This window comes from Pecten maximus, chromosome 4 (genome assembly GCF_902652985.1).
Source record: "Pecten maximus chromosome 4, xPecMax1.1, whole genome shotgun sequence".
In the NCBI taxonomy this organism is placed as follows: Eukaryota; Metazoa; Mollusca; class Bivalvia; order Pectinida; family Pectinidae; genus Pecten; species Pecten maximus.
In genome coordinates this window covers 42079999-42102422 of record NC_047018.1, presented here as the reverse complement: position 1 = coordinate 42102422, position 22424 = coordinate 42079999, and the positions used below count along the sequence as shown (strand labels likewise).

The 22424-nt window shown below is 34.7% G+C and overlaps 1 protein-coding gene across 1 annotated transcript; it reads right to left on the bottom strand.

Annotated features, from left to right (window-relative positions):
- Window positions 1-243: 243 nt before the first annotated feature.
- LOC117326125 (phosphatidylglycerol--prolipoprotein diacylglyceryl transferase-like) lies at window positions 244-18399 on the bottom strand. The gene is made up of 3 exons (XM_033882752.1): window positions 17680-18399; window positions 4723-4890; window positions 244-1762 (listed from the first exon to the last, which is right to left on the bottom strand). The coding sequence occupies exons 1-2, from the start codon at window positions 17873-17875 to the stop codon at window positions 4763-4765; spliced, it is 324 nt and encodes a 107-aa protein (XP_033738643.1). The 5' UTR covers window positions 17876-18399; the 3' UTR covers window positions 244-1762; window positions 4723-4762.
- Between the last annotated feature and the right edge of the window lie 4025 nt (window positions 18400-22424).

Below are 22424 nucleotides of genomic sequence, written 5' to 3'. Positions count from 1 at the left end.
GATGTTCCAATAATATTTCTGGGTGTTGATCGTGATGTACGTGTACATATAAGCAAATTTTAATGATATTGTTATTTCATGTTTCAGAAATATAGTATATGTCTATAGATAAATTATATGTACATGTATATTGATATAAGTGTCATTATCTAGCACAAATATACTATGTATGAGTCATGACATCATACTACATGTGTACGGTATACCATATACAACTTCATTTGAAAAAGAACAAAAGCTAAATTTTAGAGTCAATAATTTATTTATATCGCTTTACAAATAATTTTCATTCCAAATACTGCTGGTTCATATTAGTCATATCACAGCTACATGTGTAAAACATAACATCTAGGGATACAGTAAATCCTTATCTAATTAACAATTAACAACATTTCCCCCGTCCCCAACTAATGTTTTAAAGTAACTAATTATAAATATGTACGATAATTATAAATCCAATAACATTTTCTGTGATCTAAACTAATTGACTTAAGAAGGAACAAATTAAAGTAACAAAAAGGCATTTTATATAGATGTTATTATCATATTCATGATTTAAAGCATTGCTTAACATACATACATATCAAGAAAGATACAAATCACGGAGCATTACCTACAAATTAAGAAAAATGCTCATTATCTTAATAAAAATAAACCTTTTAACGTTAGGATATGGCCCTTGATTCTTTTATGTCTTAATGAATTACAGATAATTACATAAAGGACTTGGATCTGTCGCATTCAATATAAGTTTTTTTTTTATATTAGTACAATTATGATACGCAGTTTATGTAAACAAATCCTGAGCAAATAGATAGGCACGAAAGCAACTACTGCTTGTCGATGCAGATTTTTGTTATTGTCTATCACAAAAAAGAGAGATAAATAATCTAAATGCTGAAATGTCTTGCTTTTTAGTTGAGTGTTATTTTTCATAAAAATCAATCGAAAATATTCAAATAAGCCATGTGTTCTTGATGAGACGGTTTAAAGTCTTGCACAAGGGAGATAACTTTGATGGACATGTATACAAGGTGGAACCTATGTGTTTCATGAAATGAATTTTACGTCAGTTGCTTTTATCGAAGGTAAAGGATATTTTCATATTCCCAAAACTCAGTATGGCTAACACTATATTACAGGCAATTTCAACATGCATGCAATTTCATGGCTACCTGGATATAACAGTTTTTAATTTCGCAAATCCATTATTGAATTTTGATAGAACAAATGATGACTATCACAAATTAAAGAAAAAAGTTTCATGATTTTTTTATAGTCACTATAATTTTAACAATATAGTACACACAGTATGTAGAGATTTTTTTTCAAATATAAATTTGTTTTTAAACCATCCAGTCAGAAGTGGTGATAAACATATTCTCACTTTTACTAACAATTCCTTTCCCATAACGACCTGGCCCAGTTTCACAAATGTTCTTGAATGATTTTAGTCCTTATCTTAAGATATTCAACATGAACGTATAATGAGGAGTTTGCCTTTGCTAGAAAGAGCGTTTTTTTTTTCGGGAATGTGAACTTGGGCAAATGCAACGTAACACTGTTATCATTCCATAACCATTACGAGCGCGAGCATAAATAAGTAGGATTTTTATAAAAATAAATAATGCATGTATATATCAATGATCCATTTTGCGTAGTAACTGGACGGAACTGATCATGTAATTCTCTATCCTCCTCCTCTCCTCCTCCTCCTCCTTCTCATCACATTTTCCTCTAATAAATGTGACAATTGTGACATCTGTAAAAACAATGTAAGATAGACAGTTTAAGGGCATGCTACCATTTATATCATTTTATTTAAATACAACATCATATGCATATATTTTTTTTATGAAGTTATATTAAATTAAAATAACTTGCAATTACAACATACGTAATCCAAAAAAATTTCAAGCCATCAAAGTTCATTGCCTTAACATATTTGATAGATGATTTCAAATCAGTACTGAACTTTCGTGTACGTGTTATATTTAGATATCTATGACGCACACTTCTTATATGCATGAAACTTATGGTATGGTGACGTACGTTTTGAAGGATTTGATTCACATCGAAAAATCACCTTTCAAATTGTCCTAATTATGCTCTCAGTGACATGTTTACTTTATGTAGTTTACGGAGTTCCTACACTGTGTAGTAGAGTACACATTTGTACCCTTAATCTATATATAATTCATTTTTGGTTTGTTTTTGTTTAACGTCCTATTAACAGCCAGTGTCATTTAAGGACGTGCCAGGTTTTAAAGGTGGAGGAAAGCCGGAGTACCCGGAGAAAAACCACCGGCCTACAGTCAGTACCTGGCAACTGCCCCACGTAGGTTTCGAACTCGCAACCCAGAGGTGGAGGGCTAGTGTTAAAGTGTCGGGACACCTTAACCACCCGGCCACCGCGGCCCCTTATATATAATTCAATAGATACATCTAAAGATATAGTTTAAATATATTCACCTCTTAATAATTTTCAAATATACATCTATACCTTTTCTGTAAATCGACAGAGCCAGTTAAATAGCATAATGCACAAATAAAGATCGATATTTTGATAGATATGATTTTCTTGTATTCATTAACAGTATCATTATCTGTTCAAAGATGAAGTAATGCCTACATGTGATATCTTCTTAACTTGGATGTATAATGTTATGTATAACGATCTGTTAAAGACTTGTTGCCATTTTGATCTGGTTATATAACCTAAAAAATTATTGCCTAAATCTGTATTGAGGGTGTCGTTGATGAAACAGAAGACGTTTTCTCTCCTGGAACACATGATTTTATTTTCCTTGTGATTTTTAAGAATCTCTATGTAGATACAATGTATATATTTTTTGATATTTTCCTCGAGTTTTTATTTTGCGTTAGAATAATGATTTCGTTCACACACGTTGGTATTCTGATGTGTTTTACAATGCTATGGAGAAGGGTCATTGACATTGTTGACCTTGTTAAAACAGAATTCATTGAAAGGATGGATTATCAAAATAGACACATTCATTCATAAATATTTCTCAAATCATATCTACCTTACTGAAACACATTATCCAAAAACAAAGACTATATCCGTTTGTTAACGTCAAGCCATGAAATGATAGCTTTAAGTTACAAATTAAACAATATATTCTATTTCTGTCATTACTAAAAAAATAACTATTTGAATTTATACGGGTCTCTATGAAACGTTAATTGCATGCTGGGTTACATAAGAACTTAAGCTGAAAACTAATCTGACACAGTTTAGCGAATCATAACAACAAGGAATAGCAAAGTTTTACGTCATACAGTCAGTAATCGTGGATTTAATTAAGACAACAAATCCATCTGATGAAACTAATTTAGCGAGCACCATATTGACCGATATAATTAAATATACCATCTCCATCCCGATTGGTTCAATGTAATCTAACCAGTTAGACGCACAGAAGCTGCTTATTACCCACCTCTGGGATTAATCATCAGCTTTTCTAAGGCAAACCTTTTCTATCTTCCTTAGAGCAATGTCATATGTCAATGTCCGCATGAATGTAACATATATAGAACAGACGAACTACTTATTTGATGATGTTTTTAACTTTTAGCATTTACCTGAAATATAGTGACCTTTAATCAGTAGGAGATTTGTCTTGCCGGCCATAACACCTATTATTATTCGGTCAATCTCGCTTTATGGGTTATAATCACGTAGGATATTCGCCCACATGCAGAATAACTAGATAATAAACCATTATGTTTTGCGATTTAAAATTTTGCGATTTAGATACAATGATGTTCTTTTAATAACAGTCCGAAAATAGCAAGAGTGCTTTAGTTGTATTGTGGTCGTAGATACAACAAAGTATTAAATAAAAACGTTATATATATGTGCGTTTTCTAACTCCCTCAAGCCATGAAAAAGGGCTAACTACTTGGGATTAAACACGGGTGTAGAGGTATAATTGTATGTGTGTTAGGGGATCTTTATGTTTTAAGTCATACATTACTTGTTAGTCATTGTTTTAATGCGTTTCGTGTGACAATTAAGTATCGTCCAGGAAGATAAAACCTCTGAGCACCAGGTCTGTTAACGAAAAAGTACCCGCTTGCTGCCAAACTTCACAAATGTTAATATTGCATGCATGTGTGTTTCCATTGTAAAATGCATATGTTATTGCTTGACATCCTGATGTTGTTCCACTATTTCGCATTTTTTCCTGTACATTATCCTTGATACGTTAAAACCCCTAATACAGAAAACATACATAGCCCGATAGTAGCAGATTCCGTAACAAAGACTTCATGACTTCAGGATACAACGCGGTGTGGGGGAAACAGAATCATATCAGCATAAGAATTATGTTTGTGCGGACATTTGTATTAATTCTTCATTATTTGATAATCAACATGTTTTTGTTTAGAGTTCTCTATTTCACATCGCCAGCTGCTCGAAAATTACATATCTATAAATTAAGATATTCTGACGTTATTTTGTTGACGTCATGAAAAATGACGTCACATCAATATTTCTTTGAGGAAAAACGTACCAACTGACCTGAAACTGTTGTAGTATGGGAAAAATGATCGGAGGGTTTTCACTTGTTTTCTTACGAATATGATATATGTTTGAAAAAATCCTTCGCAAATTGTTCATCTCGTGTCAGCGTGATATTGAATTTATCAAACAAATTTGATGATTTTATAAGTCTTTATTTTACTATCCCATACCTTTCACTCTGCGCTACAGACTCTCGGACTCCCTCGGACTCTATGCTTGCTCCTGTTGGCTCTGTTCATTCTGGGTCGTCTCTTGTGTCTGTCCAGCTGTTTCGTCTGTCTGAGTCTCGGGGGCAGTATTCTGTGTTTGTTCAGTCACTTCATCGGCTTTTTGTTCCTCTGAAATATCAAAATATCAAAGTTGCTTTATTTCTTCAACAGCATTCCTCTACTAAAATACTCATTTGGTGAGTTCTTCCGTTTGAAAGTAAAATCCATATTCCTATATAGTCTTTTTGTTAGTTTTGAAGTGTAAATCCTTCATTTATTCATATCTGCCCTAGTTTCATCACTTAGAGTATGTTATTTTAACTCAAAATCAATTAAGTTGACAAAATAAAAAAAATGTAAATAAAGAAAGGAAATAATTATAAAAGATTAACATTCTTATAAAAGTATGAGGATAATAAGATAAGATTCCGGTAAGATAAAATGTATCTGCTGCAGTAATTATATCCGCAATGCAGATGTTGTACTAATGTCATGTTCCCAAAATGTGAAGCTGGGTAGCAACAAAGAAATAATCAGTTATATCAATAACATCATTGAACTACACAAGGAAATATGTGTTTTACCGATGAGAAGATGACAAGGACAACAGGACCTCCCCATTTACTCCGTCAACATGATTCATTACATCAACATTTTGATTTAAACATATTTCTATTGTAAAATATAACAACAGGAATATTACACAAATTATCACAACTTAAAAACGCCTTCTTCCAATGTATACATCAACAGTGGATGGTAACATAGTAAAATAGTTTGCAGTTCGGTAATAAACAAAACTAAAATTATGAACAGTGCAATACTCCAAATCCACGTGGAATAGACTGGGCGCGGCCATGTTGTTTACCCTATCGACAGCTATATAGTTCGCGGCAATTCGATCATCGTTCAGGAATCACCCAGGACCATCATTTGCATAGCTTACTTCCAAGTCTACACTGGAAGACGTAGGCGATCGAGGTGTTCCGATTGCTCTCTTCCAGAAACGCTGAACGAGACATTTTTTGAAAGATGAATTTTAATATTTTATAAAATATGATTGCTAAAATATTGTGGTAAGTACAAATATACACATTGCATATAAGTATCTATGTATATTGAAAACATCGAATGTGAACTATTCACCTTAAAAAAATCGATGATTATCTCGAAGTAATGACAACTGGCAGAGCTATAATGATCCTAAGGCACAGAGTATTGTAAGCTTCAAATGTAGATTTTTCTTCTTAATATAACACAACTATGAAATAACAATGTCAATCATCGTAGGGTAATCATTTAGAATATAAGTGTATATTCTAGTATCTATGTTCAGCACTATTTGTAGGATGGTAGTGTATTGGTTAAAGCTAATAATGTGTATTGCGGTACAAGCCAGCCATTCTGGAGAGACGATTTTATGAATACTCCATCAAATGTGACTCCGTTTATTGTTTTCCAGACAACAATTGGTATAGTCTAATTAAAAAATCTATTGGATGTCTGTAGTCGATCGCACACATAATATGTGTATTTAAATCTCCCGAAACAACTACTATTGACCACGACGTCGCGGACTGAAGTACCTGATGTCTCTCTTGGCACTGCCTCAGTTCTGGCCTTTGAATTGGACGTTCGTTGCTGAGAGGAAGGCATTATATCTCCTTGTGGTAGCATGGAACTGAAGCCGGGTTTATAAAGCTAGCTCACTGAAGCATACTGCCCAAGATGTCAAGCCGGACACCACACCCGGTCACATTATACTGACAACGGGTGAACCAGTCAAAGAGTTTTTTTGGCGTACTGACTTGTAGTAAATACTGTCAACATGTTCATGGACACTAGAATAGCGTCTGAGCATACATACTGTTTATGTCCAACCAGAACAATACTATTGTTTCTTAATTATGGGAGTATAAAACCCCGCCCCACCCCCAATTAAAATTTTCACATTTCTTTCGACCTATCTCAGTTTTATCAAAACATTAGGTCCTTAGCATCACTGACGAGTCCTAGAAGGACGAAACAGTTTTTCGATGCAGTTTAATTTCTTTGTTCGCTCTACTGTATCTATTTTTTTAATTGCTATTGAAAAGTGTTAATATCCTTTGTATCTCGGGGAATACATTTCAGGTGTTGTATATTTCCCCATGAAGCAATAGCTATCGATTACATTCCCTAAACGAAAACGTGACGTGCATATCTATAGATTCACACGGATTCATTGACATGGGTTCGGCAATTACAATGCTAATCAATAGTTTATTAATAATTTACTGCTTTGTTTCGGGGGGGTTAATGGAACGGCCACACACACGTGGAGCTGAACATATAAAAAAAACAACAACAATCGTGTTGATACTCGCAAAGGCTTTGTAAGACTTGGTAAGGTTTTTACCTTATTCTTCAGTTCTTAAATAGCCAAGTTCTTAATGTTTGATTTTTCCTTTCTACGAAAACCTTGTGTATGATGATAATTTCTTAGATATAAAATCAAACGAGCTATTTGTAAACATGTTCAAAACTTTATTGTTGATAACGAAAGATTTATATATAAGTACGTGTACAATTCAATATACATATTTGATATTCATAATATCATCTGCCTGCCCGTTATATTTTACAATGTATTCTTATTTAACCTACACGTATCTCTCTCTCTCTGTCTCTCTCTCTCTCTGTCTCTCTCTCTCTGTCTCTCTCTCTCTGTCTCTCTCTCTCTCTTCCCCTATCCTTTCCTTTCCCTTTCCTTTGCTAGCTCAATTTAAGATACTATAATAGAATTATTATATGCGGATTATAATTAGGCAATTGCCAAGTTTCGCATATATATAATTGTATTACGGAGAGGACATTGATAAGTTGTGATGACTTACGTCCAATCCTTTTGTGTATTGTTTGCAATAAAATTGAATTAAATCAAGATATAAAACAGCAATATAATATTTCTATTGTCTGACATATGATATCAACCCACATATAACTTAAAATAAGTGTTGATGTTTAAAAGAGTTAACGAACTGTGAATACTGAAACCTACTGTAATATGCAAATGTAATAAGCAGAAGTGACTGATATGTTGCGACTGAGGAAAGGATTATTGTCAATCGATTAAGTTAGGTCTATCTCAGACTTTGATAATGAGGAGTGACCACTGTTGTCATATTATACTCTGTATATGACAAAGAACTGTACAAATGACACAAATTTTAGCATATTTAGATATGACGAAGATAAAACTCGTCATACAGCTGTTTCGACCTTCTAGGTCTCAGTGGTACTTCGGGCAAAAATTAAATAAATAGACAAATAAATAGATGAATGAATGAATAAATAAAAAAAGTGTAAACCAGAAGGGAGAATCAAAATTGTGCCTACTTTTGATAATATAGAAACGTAGCCATAACTCATCATTTAGTTGATTACACATCTATATTTACATTTGCTCCGCATTTCCCCATTGACACAATGCTAAGAGGCAGTTACCACCATACGCCAATAACACCCAGTGCCTCAGGCTACAACACAGGGTCATGTGACATTAAAGAGGCGGGATTTTTGTGTTGGTTAAGTTTTTCAAAGTTGACGAAAATGGTAAGACAATGTAAATATAAGTATTGAACAGTGGTTTTAATGTTGCTATAGTCGATATGGCAGCAAGATGTATGTTGGGCAAATGTAGCATGAAAACCCTAACGGGTTCCCATGCCATTTGTCCATTCATACATCTTGCTGCCATGTCGACTATAACAACATTAAAACCACTGTTCATTGCTTAAATAACCTAACTATGCTAATTGAGATGACGAAATACCTTTGGTAAGCTATCATGATACCATGTTTACAAGAAATGTTATACATCTATCTAATTTAATTCTACTCCATACTAATTGCTGATTTGTAGTTTTTTACGAGTAACTTGAAAGTCAAAATCAAATTGAACATTAAGAGATGACGAATCAATACACAAATTTAACACAGAACCACAACACGTCTCCCTAGCCCTAACGGCTAGTTCATGAATACACAAGAACAGTGTATAAGCTGTAATGTTATATATTGACAGAAAATAAAATGTAGATATCAGTTGTTTTCATAATTGTTATAGATAACTATGGTTATGTATGTTTTTCAATGCATTAAATATCACTACGGTTATATATGGGACACATTAAAACTCTCAATGAAGGTCAAAGCAGTACAAAGACACTTCGTTACGGGTGACCTACTTCCATACCGATGCCATCAACGTGAACATGTTGATGACTACTTTGTAACAATTTCTACATAGTAACACCGAGACGGTAAAACCAACCTTACGTGTTAGCGAAGCTTTGCTTCCTTTGCCTAGCTGAGTGTGAATTTAGGCGAATGGTAGAATTGTTTTAAATGACACTTGGGTGCGATATCATATTTTGAAACAGATCTAGTCATATATAGATATAGATAAATGAGTTTTCAATACCTAAGAGTTCAATAAATAAACAACAAATTTTACATTAGTCGCGGTCATTTATAGACACAGTAGTAGCTGGTGGCTACATCAATGAACAACATAGCGTTATGGGGAAAGGTGTCTTGTCGAAGGGCACGGTGTGACAGGGCGAATGATGATATCAGCTTTGTGAGAAAGATAAATCTTCCGGGTAGAGATCAAATTATTCATATTGGATCTTGCAGGGAACCTGTCCCGAACCAGAGACGTCACGTGATTGTAGGCCTAAACCAGGGCAGACTGCTTCGCATAGAAATACTACACTGCGACAAAGATTGGTTGTTATTGTGGAGGAACTAGTCCAGAAGGATTAGATAAATGAATTTCTCGGAAACATCACCGACTTTGACTGGAATAACAATTAGATGTATGTTAATGAGGTATTTAAATGGCAGCTTAAACTTCTGACCTGAATAATGTTTGCAAACGCATGTGAATATGCTGAACTAGATCTGAATAGGAAGGAAGGCTCAATCATTTGACTGGAATGCTGTCAGATCTAGGACGAGACATGGCCATTCACACCATACGTGTCCAGATCTCGTACGTTACAGACACGCTCACCGCCATCTGATCAAATATATTGACCGTATATCGAGCCCTGGTTTCTAAACCTCATTCATTTGCAATAGATTAAATATAAATATTCATGTTCCATCAGTAATAGTTTTAATTCAATCACTGATTTTAAACTCATCCCAACTGTCCATTTCTGAGGATTGAGTTATACACATAACACGTACGTATAGATAATTTGTTTTCAAATAGCTCTATAACCATAAGGCCATGGTTGCATCCCTGCTTTACTTTTTTGTCGACTCTAAATCCGGATTTTGTCCCATAGTATGACCGGTATTGATGACGTGTTTCATATTAGACAGATAATACTCATTTATCCGGAAACCCCGTCTTACATTAATGAAGCCATTCAAATGCTCAGATGCCAATCATTTCCACAATTTTCAATCCGAGAAACCTGGATAAGTACCGTTTTCAGCATCAATGATTATATAAACTTACAGCCTGTCTCGATTTCGACATGGTCTTTCTATTTCCTTATATGATATGTAGATTCACGTTTTCAAATTTCTTTAATAAGTCTGCTGGATACGATGCCAATGCCTCTGTTCTCATTTTGAGAACATGCTTGGGTTTGACATAGGTTTACGTGATGAGTGACATCAATGGTTTTTTTTCTCTCAAGGTTTCATCATCAATTTGGAAGCGTTTTTTTTTTTTTAATATTCTATAATTGTGTTTTGATTTGCATTTACATGTATATGTGTATATAACGTATGGCTATTTAGCACGGTGTACTTTGATGCACATAAATGCTGACTCAGTATTTAATAGCGCTGCTAAACTAAACTTTGGTATTTATTTAGTTGGAAAACAATAAGTTAATTTGATAAACCACTATTTGCATATTGCTTCAGAACATCTCGGGTTTCAAATAATCCGGAATAAAAACTTGTTAATGATTATGCTCTTTCTGATGTGGTGTTGAATTAATGGCGGACATTGGTATTAACAAACACTAGCATCACGTTTCCGGGGTAATGCGAATTCAATCTGGAGTCTATGACCACTCAAATGAGTTTTGATGCAGATTTTGTCGGTAAAGGGTCGTGTAGCACTTCGTCTGTATTAGTTTCGAATCAATAATTTAAATATTCCCCTAGAAATGAGTCACGTATAATTATGCAGTCCTAACATGATGTCCATGATATGATTAACTATTCTGGATTACGCAGGATTTGGTGTTGAAATTGACGAGCTGTCCGTCAGAACAGCTATTTCACCTGTTCTTACCGCGAGAGTTCAAATTAGTCGAAACCTTGCGGCCATTTTGGAGCCTTGTTGGAAAACAACAATCGCGACAGCTATTTGACACCTATGGTAATTAACATGTACTAAAAAGTTACTGTAACATGATTTAAAAAATAATATATTGATATTACGATGAAAATGAAAAGAACAAGTCTTTGTCGTTAAAGTGCACCAGTACGTATACAAATCTTTTAGTTATTGTACATGATATATTTTTGGTGATAATATTATTTGGTTAGTCAAAAAGAAAGAAAAAAGATATTTTTGGTGATAATATCATTTGGTTAGTCAAAAAGAAAGAAAAAGATATTTTTGGTGATAATATTATTTGGTTAGTCAAAAAGAAAGAAAAGTGCCTTGTGTGTTCTTTACTAAGAATTTTTTTCTCTAAAGTATGATGGTCGGTTATGGCCATTTTTTAATCTCGAAATCTTGCTCTGTCGAACGCGGCGGCAAAAGCACTAAAGAAATTCCGTTTCCGCCATCGCGTTTTCGAGATTTCGACCTTAAGTCGCCAAGACATGATTGCGAGGTTGCACGATATTTCTAACCGGCCAATATACTTGTTAGCTTCGTGACATCACACAATGATCAATTTATAATTGGAAAAGGTTCCTCGTATTACAGTACATGTGAAAAACCGACATAACAATCAAACAACATATCGAATGTATTCATTAATATTACTTTATCTTCATAATAGATACGTTTTTTTGTATATTTTTTCACTACAAAAATGAATTATATGAAAATCCTTACTATATTTGAAAATTCAATAATCTATTCCATAAAACGCATTTAAACTTGAAACTTTTTAATTGCTTTGAAACTCTTCCGTCACAGAGATGTAGCATACAGCCTTAAGTTTCTCTATGTATCGATGAGGCTGAATCTAATGGAAGTTGAAGTACATATATACATGACGTATATCTAGATGTCCTAGATCGGTGACACATTCAAATAGCTCCATAGACAAATGATCTTTTACAAAGAGGCAAACAATGGTACCGGATGAACGCTATCTCAACACACTGTCCAATCGAGCTTATTTGAAGCGGGAAAAAGAAGAAAAAAAAAAAAGAAAAAAAAAAAAAAAGAGATAATAACCGATTGTTCTATTCTAGGCAGATACGGCTCCATAAACTCATTGATTTCCATTTAGTCCGCTGTATTACGATTCCGCAAAATGAAACAGGCGAACTGCATATTGATTAGGTAAACTGTGGTCTTCTGATGAATATATTTTTTTAAAGAAGAGAAATCTATAGCAAAATAATAAAACTTCTCCACACGCAAAATAATTAATGTAAATTGTTAACATTACAATATCGTGCAGAATATCATCGATTTGGACGAAGGATGTGTCGTGTTTATACCTAAAAGGTAATGACTTTGTAAACAATGTATCCATTCACAATGATATTTATCGTCGTCATGTAAGCTATTGATATTATAATTTATAAATAGATAATTTAATTATGTTGTGGAAAAATTATTGACAGTGTGGTAGTCGTTAAATATCGTCAGTTTTCGGTAAATATCGTCATATTTCGGTAAACATCGTTTTTCTCCGTTAAGATTGTTATGAATTCATCCTATTCTAGTGGACCTATATAAAATGCGTGGGTTTTTTTTTGTAAAGCGTATTCTATTTCATTTTTAAATATATAGAAAAAACAGGAAAGGGTAACCATAAAAACTGTTCATAAAATTGGTAGTTCTTGGAGTTGGGGGACAACAGGTTCGGTTCGCCCATTGCCAGTATAATGTAACCGAGTGTGGTTTCCTGCTAGCTGTCTTCAGTACAATTTATAGCATCTTCGCTAGCCAAGGCTTCTGATTACGTTTCACTCCACGACGTTCGTGGAGTGAAACGTAGTCAGAAGCCTGGGCTAGCGAAGATGAATTAATAGCTGCGATAACGTAGCTCTGGACGACGGACGGACAATTTCTGACAGATGGTCGTCGTCAGAGCTACAATCCCCTTCCATTGACCGTATAGTGTTGCAAAACAATGAACCTCGAAAATGCTACAAATAGCGGATGTCGTGTAGCTTTGGAGTTATATTTAGTATAATTAAACATTTCTAATGCAATTTTAGCAATGTATTAGCCTACCGTCATATCTGGAAATCTTTAATTTGCACATTCCAATATTATACTAGTCGGAGTTGTCTCCGTAATCCGCCTTGATACTTCTCGGAGAACTCTCGCGAGGATGCTAATCCGAATATGGTATTCGTGACCATATATGGATGAAGCTACTACGATTAAAAAAAACATTATCAGAGATATTTAACCAGTTTTTTGTAAGGGTTGAGAAGAAAGTGCATCTTACTCGGTGTAATTATTCAAATTCAGAATGTTTGACCTTGTTCACCGAGGTATATAGATTTATTTTGATTTCCTTATAAGGAAATTGACCTTTACACTTGTATCAAAGATGGCGGTATGTTTGAACTGATATTCCGTGTGTCTTGTTCGTTTTTGATTTTAACATTTAGGCGAAAGAAATGACGTAATGTGCAGGTTTGTGGATTGAATATTGATAATAGATACCAGAATCATCAATTTACATGTGTGTTTTTTTATCCGAGAGAATGATAATCATCTAATATACTGCCCGATGTGAATCACATCGGGGCTTGCTACAGTAGCGGCAATGGAAGGGACTTCATACCCTGTCGGAGAGCAGTGTAGGCAGGGTATGAATATTCGTTCTATACAATTCAGTGAGATAGCACCTTAAAATCGACATCAGTTCCGCGTTACCACAGCCTCCCAAACAAGCAAGCGTTCACTACATCCATGAATTCGCAGACATATCATTGGGCGAGTTTGAGGTTTCCGTGTACATTTCAGTATGCTAGTACTATATGTTTGGTATGTTAAATTAGTAGCTATGGCACCAAGGTACAGTTAGGGCATTCTGACATGCGTGCTCTAAACATTCTGCCTTCCTAGTAATGACCCGCAATTTTGTTTGATGTCGGGAGCTGCCTCCCTTCAGGTACGTACATGCATTGTACTTATAAACAATGGATAAATAATGATTGTTAGCCAAGGGTTACCTTAACTACACCTAATAAAACAATTAAATGTGGCTGTTTATGTCTCAATTTTATGTCTATTATGTAAATATGTAGATCGTAAACATAGTTTACAAGTCACGTGGTCGTTCTCGAGAATATTTTAATTTGATTTTAAAGGTTTGTTCAATAATCAAATATATCAACACCTATAAAATACATGCTAAGAGGGATAGGCTATTAAGCTCTGTGCTTTTATTATTTTCATTAAGAAGAATATTATTCAATACGTTATTTTTCGGTGTGCTTCTTCACAGGTACTTGTGGACATGATTATGATGGTTTTATTTAAAGTGTTACATTTTGGACGAGTAAATTATTGTATTACAATCGCATGCTTAATTTGTAAAAACTATATCGTACCTTAGCCTTATAAATACTAATTTGTAAAAAAATATATCGTACCTTGGCCTTATAAATACTAATTTGTAAAAACTATATCGTACCTTGGCCTTATAAATACTAATTTGTAAAAACTATATCGTACCTTGGCCTTATAAATACTAATTTGTAAAAAATATATCGTACCTTAGCCTTATATAAATACTAAATTTATAAGGCCAAAGTACGATATATTTTTTACAAATTAAGCATGCGATTGTAATACATTAATTTACTCCTCTATAATGTAACATTTTAATTAAAAACATCATAAACATGTCCACAGGTACCTGTGTGTTTACTGTGTACGAAAAAATACAACTTGTAGAAATTCGAGATTGATTACAATGAAATGAACGTGAAATCATCCCGTCAGTAATTACTTTGTCATATCCAGTTCGTAATAACTTTGTCATATCCAGTTAGTAATCACTTTGTCACAAATTTAACAGGAGTTTATTTTTCTCACGTCCGTCGGGGAAACACTGTTGATAACAATCTAGAACTAAATGTATAGTATTGTGTCGAGTCGAGATGACAAACCGTTGACGTCCAGGTGTGGTCAGTACATGCTTGGCATGGTCAGTTTGGTCAGTGAGTGATGCCTGTCATACGTGCCATTACGGGTCAAACTTCATTCAGAGACCAAATACTTAATTTAGTTTTGTTGTCTAATCATTAATATTTAATTACCTAATGAGTTTTTCTTGTTTATTCATGAAGAATTGTGCATAATTTTCGTTAAATTTAAGAATTTAGATTTTTTCTCTAGTGTTTGAGGTTTGCATCAGTCTTGCAGTAATAATACAAAATAACAAACTTGTATTCGATACACATCAATTACATTCCCAACCGAATGTCCATATACGGTATACGTATCATATATATATTGACCGTTGGTTAGTTATTTTTGCCAACTCCCTGTGCCTGATAGACTCAAATATAAGCTAACTGTGCTTTTTATTTGTGACCTTAGCAGGTAATATACTTTTAATTATGTTTACATTGTTTCTAAGGTCAGGCGATTAAATATACATGGAAAACTGTCAAGTGCCATAACTGGCGAACAATGTCACTTTGTGGTCCGGGCAAACAAACGTGATCTACTCGTTATACAGTATCCAGTTGTCCGTGACCACGTGATCTGGGGCCGAACCTTAGAGTTTAAAATTTCATTCTCGAACATAGGAATGTGTCTAGCCCCTTTGAGTACTTTTGATACGTTTGTTAAGGGCAGAGCCCGCTTACTCGTCTTTAATGATTGGTATAATTGCTAAACACAGAGACTAGAAAAATGGATACTTTTTGATCTTTTGATCCCATTTCTTCATCAGAAAATGATAAACGGAAAAAAAATTGATAAACGAAAAAAAAAAAAAGACTTTGAGCATAACAACAGCAAAACTAATTTTACGATTTCAAACTTCTGATATGAATTCCCTTATCATACGAGTGTAATTTCAGATTAATTAAATATGCTAATTTATTCAATATGACATGGGAATCAATGAAATATTTTATTTACCAGAGGTGCCTTAGGATTTGTATTAGTCAATGAGTATTTCGAACCATTAAAACATGTTCATGACTTTTGAGACTTTTTATATGAAAATAATTTTGCCAAAAGTTTAAATATACCCTAAAACGTGTATTTTTTTTCTTGTAGTAGTTGGTGACTACCTCACTGAACACAATTCAGGAGGCAAGTCGCATACCATGCAGAGCAATTACGAGTATAGTGTTTTGTCCTAGGATACAACCACTAAAGAACAGACCGGTCCTTTTCTCAGGTTCACAAGAAACGCAAACCGCCACAGGTATGGAGAGTCGAACCACGCACCTCAGACATTTATCTGAGGTTTCATCGCCAGCGCTCTAACCGACTGAGTTATCGCGGTTCCTTAAACATGTAAAATGCCCTCTCCTGTCAGTTTCCCTTATTTTTGGGCATTTACGTATCACGTGACTATTCATCTTCTGTCATATATGTAGCACGCACATGTTGCAGTATATATCCCATGATACACGTGTAGTAGCACTATTGTGACGTCATAAGTATATGCCGTCAGACAATTGTCTCGGTTTTCATGAAAGAAAAAAAAAGAATCTGTATTTATGAGAATTAATTTGTGGCGTTTCGCTTATTTCCTTACAGATTTGACTTTGGTGATAAATAGAATATCAAATTCGTCCAATAATTCGGTATACATGACATTTGCTTGAAGCTGATTGCATTTGTTCAATAGATTCGATATATACTATTCGGGCTACTCAGTCTGTAAATTGGTTTATAAGGTGATGTACCGGGGTCATTCATGGGTATCGATTGATGCGGTCGAATGAACATTCGGAACTTACAAGGATAGTGTATACATATGTAACACAAGTGTATATAGGTTGTATAGATCATATGTAAATGTCTTATTTCAATAAGCTAATTGTGTGTTAAAAAAATACTAACATGTTTCATTCTGCTTTTTCAAAAACCACACGGGTTAAAGGCCAGTCAGTCTATATACAGGATCCATAGACAATTGATTAAAAGGCAAACGTACTCGACCATGAACGACAACCACACAACTACCTATTATCATTAATCGCGATCAAGAATGTCTGTGATATCTCAGTATTTATTAGCTTTAAATCTGAGATCTTCAATAGACTAGCTGGCCAAATCTGTTTAAGTTAAAATACATATGTATTCACTCATTTGTGTAACAGCTCCGTGTGGTAATATTGTTTCTAAATTTAGTATCAAGGTATACTCGGACACGTGTTATATATAGCAAAGTTTTATCATTACATGAACTTTACCATGAATGTTCTTAATATATATAGAAACATTAAAAATATACAATACTATTTCACTATTGGAAAAATTGAAAAAAAAAAAAAAAAAAATTAAAAAAAAAATCTTAGTATCAATATTTGGCCAATCTTGTTGCAATGTTTTTTCATTTCAACTTTGCACCACTACCATATTGGAACAAAAATACATATAATGTACCACTAATTTTACATTTCACTTTGAGCTTCAAATCGAAGCTGCTTCATTGGGCCAAATTTCAATTTTCATTATTATTCATTTTTCACGGTATAAACAAGTACCATCAAACACGTTACCTTTGGCTTGTCCAGTTTCTGTCGCCTGTTGCTGGGTGTCGTCTGCTGGTTTTCCCGCACTTTCTTCTTGTTGCGGAGCCTGTGGTTTTTGGGGTTCCTCGGATTTGTTCACACCGTTTTCACGAGCCTGTCCTTGTTCACTTGATGAGGGTGCGCTGTTCGGATCACCTCCCGCGGTACTGTTGCTACACCCCATAATGTTCAAAAGAAGTTTGTGACAAAATCCTTCTGAATTTTTTTCACAGAATCTCTTCAAATTCTTCAAGTGGTTTCTCAAAAATAAGAAACCAGATCCACACTTCAGTAACCTATAAGACCTACAATTGTAGCTATACACCTATATATATATACAATTTCACGATTCACAATTGTTAAGATGGTATGTGATATTCCCTACAACTTAAACGACTTGTTACTGTCGCGTGTACTGCTAATATATATGTGCATGGCTCACGGCATGAGAGCTGCTTCTAGATAAACATAGATGTTTGTTTCTCATTGTTTTCGCGTCGTTATGGCGACCCTAGTTTCTGCCTTTCAATTGGGCTATCGCCACTTCGGGCTATGAACAATGTATTTGCATCCAGGCATTTTATAATACAGCTAAATTAAATTGTATCGCTGAAAAACTGTGACATTCTCGCTATATTCTGTCCACGGCTAAGACATATGTACGTGCCTGTTCGATCGTTTAAAGCGCTCCATACCTAGGTCGACCCATCGATGGCTCTAATCAAGTTCTATACATTTACCTATCCGCCAGGTTACTTTATGAAAATCCAGGCGGAGATTGTCTCGCGGGATAGGAACAATACACAGCTTACGTGTATATCCATGTGTTATTCAAATAATAGAACGTGTGTTTACCTGGATTTATGAAACACGTTTTGATGAGACGAGTATCTATCTGAACAATGACATTCGTCCATTCTTTAAAAATAATACAAACAGTCACCGTGTGGCTTTGCCTTGATGAATTATTTGTCGTGTGTGAGTTTTGCTTGAATACTTAAAACTCCCTCCCCCAGTCACGTTGATAATGAAATGGATGAATTAATAATAAGACGTTTTCGGGTTTATCACAATGCAGATATGGCAACACAATTGATCGTGAATACAACAGTGAGGTTTACCTAGATACGAGAGCTGAGCTAGGAATGTGGTTAATTATAAAGACCCACAGTATCCAACCGGTCTGGCTAAGCCCCATCAATGTCAAACCAAAGAAATATTGGTATCGAGCAAAAAACCTCCATTTCCAAGTCGTAAAGTTCTCCACTTAGCCTGCCCTGGCGGAATATCCGATTTGTAACACAGGGGCCCGAGAATCAATTATGGAATGTATTTATCACAACCACAGGGTCATGAGAATCAGTTACAGGATGCAAATTTGTACCCGTCATGATCACAGGGACATGATAAGCAATTATAAGGGATATATTTGGACCTGTCAGGATCATAGGGACCTGAGAATCAGTTACGAAATGTATATTTGAACCTATCACGACCACAAGAACCCGAAAATATAGCAAAGGATATATATTCGGACCTGTTAGTCTCACAGGGGCCCGCCAATTAATTACAGGATATATATTTGGACCTGTAAGGATCACAGGGACTCGAGAATCTATTACAGGGGGCATATTTTGACCTGTCAGTATAACGAATCACAGGGGACTGAGAATAAGCTACACGATGCGTGTTCTGCAAGCTTGTTTGGAACCAAACCGATCTACATGTATTTGTTTAATGAGCCATTTAACCATGTATCTCACAGAGTCAATACCCCCCCCCCCCCCCCCCCCCCCCCCCCCCGACTTATAGATTATTCCTTACACGTCAGAATAGAGACACATTCTCATGTCCCTGTGGTAAGCATAACATATGCATTGTAAATGATTCATACACGCCACTGTGATTTATCTGTGAAATCAAGGCTATACCCCACGCGTAGTGATCACGAGAGAATCAATTGTTTATGCACAACTATAATTATTTTACGGTTCGGTATATTGATGCAGAGACTAGACACGGAGCTATCCCGATTAAATGGGGAAACACTGCAATGATATGCAGAGCACGGTACAGACCGATATCACCTGGGATCATTTCAACATTATATCAATTGTAAACTATGACGTCAATTACAGTGTGTGACATCATGAGTGTAATTTAAGAGAACTTAATAAAAAATATGTGCCAGTGACATCTTAAATTTACTATCAAATTAGGTGTTTCATTTGTTTTGATTTTTAAGTCTTCCGTCAGAGTTTAGTATAATACACTATGACCTAAGTTATATTGCATCATCACTCCTTGTTTTGAAACTAAAACAAACAGTAAACAAACAAACAATACACACCAGACAAAGGCAGAATTTTCGTCGGTTATACCAGGAAGGGATCTTTCCAGATAATACCAGATAGTAATACAACAACAACAAAAAAAAAAGAGAAAAAAAAAAAAAAAAGCAGCCACGAGAAGGAAGCTTTATATACGGTACAAGGGTTTTACACACAAATACTAAATAGTACAATACAATTGTTACTTATAAGAATGATACGCATGCCGTTACAGCTACACATATACTGTACTCCCTAAATGACACATAGATTTTATCTCTGAAGGATTTCTACAGCTTTGTTTCAAAACACAAATCATTATCTTGGTTTTTGTTTGTTTGTTGTTTGTTGATTGTTGTTGTTGTTTTTTTTTTGTTTTTTTTTAAACTTGCTTCTTTTATAAGCGGCAGCTGAAGTATAAACGTTATCTTATGATCGAAATGCATTTGCCGAGTATAACCTCTTGTCCTTCTCGACTACGTTGAGAAAATGTAAATCCCAAAACCAACAGATAAAGAATGTTCTGTATCTTGACCGATAGCGACAAGGAAACAAATCCAGTCATCAATGTATTTCCGACATTGTCGTTGTACTGTACGTCTGTTCCCGAAATAACAGAAATATCGATCATTAATCTAATATCGATCTGTATTATGCTAATCACTTACTCAATACCACGTAATTGCCCATTTTGATGTGGCTTTTGTACGGTTCTTATACTGAACACAAAGCACGTGATTGATGAAAGGTGTACAAGGCATGGACAACAATGGACGGGTCTGGAAACACAGGGACTTGTGAATCAGGAAAAAGAGTGTTGACTGTTGAATGACAATGACAATGACAATTGTTTATTCTCATAAACAGTATAGTACAATAGAGTGCTATATTAACACAATTTTGCTACGTTCAACCTGTGAGAAAAATGGCCAAGCTCATTGAATATATTGCGACAACCTCTTGTCAATGAGTAACATTTTCATTCCCCCTTTTTTTAAACAAAACTTTTACTATGTAAATATAGTCATGTGGAATAATTATTCATTTATACTAATTCAGAATTTCTGTATGCTTTGAAAATTGACTGAAATTTAGTTGTTTTTTTTTTTTTTTTTTTTTACATATTTTTTGTGTGTTAACATAGCCAAGCATTTGACAAATTGCTATATGGTGCTTTAATATGACAAACATATCATACATGGCAAAACTTCAATAGTTGGGAAAGCAAATAACTGTGATAGTAGGGTTTTAACATCCTTGTAATACTAGGTGAGGGAGGGGACTCAAATGTACATTATAGTGCTGTCTCACTGAAATGCCATTACCCGGAGGCTTATTAAGAACACTCAAAAATACAGTCAAAGATATAATACCATGGATACTATCAGAAAATTTAGCTAGTGCTAAACAAAACAGAAATATTTCGATACTGTAACGAATATGCCAGATATGGTCATTTTCGTGTCACTAGGAAAGGAACATGATTATTCATAGTTAATAATTATGCATTACTTTCCCACGTTAGGCGCCTCGTTCAACATTACATGCAGAATCTGGTCTGAACCCCAATCTAATTAAAATTAGACTTGCAATTCCGCTCCTCTGCAATACTCTACGATACACTTCAATACAATGTATTGAAGTGCATCGTAGAGTATCGTAGAGTATCGTAGAATATCGTAGAGGAGTGGAAATTGCAAGTCTAATTTTTATTAGATTGGTCTGAACCCCGACCTGTCTGAGAAACATGAAGACAAAGGATCGGGTATGTTATAACTGAAATCGTCAAGGTTGATATCGAATTGAATCGATTTGTCTTTAACAGTGGCGTCAACCAAGGACGGAAAAAAATACACATTTTTCTGTTGTTGTAAAAATATGTCAGGGGTTAAAGCAGAAGAGAAAAAAACTCATAATTACCTCCTTAGAATGAATTGTTATAATAAATAGTTATAAATATTTATAGAAATACAAGAAGTCAAATGTTGTGTTTGTTTTGATGAAGATATCGGTAGCGACGGGAAGTCTCCAGATTATATTGTCCCTGGTGACATCAGGTATCGATCTAGTAAACATTGCTCTAACGCCACTCAGTACTATACCATAAACTGGTGTAGTGATAAATACTGTATGTCTCTATTGTGTGATGTCATCCTACCCATGTCGAGCGAGTTCTTGTCTCCATTTACAATCATTTCACGTGCATGAAATAATGATGTCGTAAGCGTCCATTGTCATGCTATAAAGGATGTAGATTACACTTTAATTAAACGATTAAAACTTATTATCGGGACTCATCGGTTATTATACACCAATATAATGTAAACTGGATAGGGTTCCGAACAGATATGCAGTAATACTAGTCTATGGTATTGTATTCTAGGCGAGAATGGGCTCCAAACT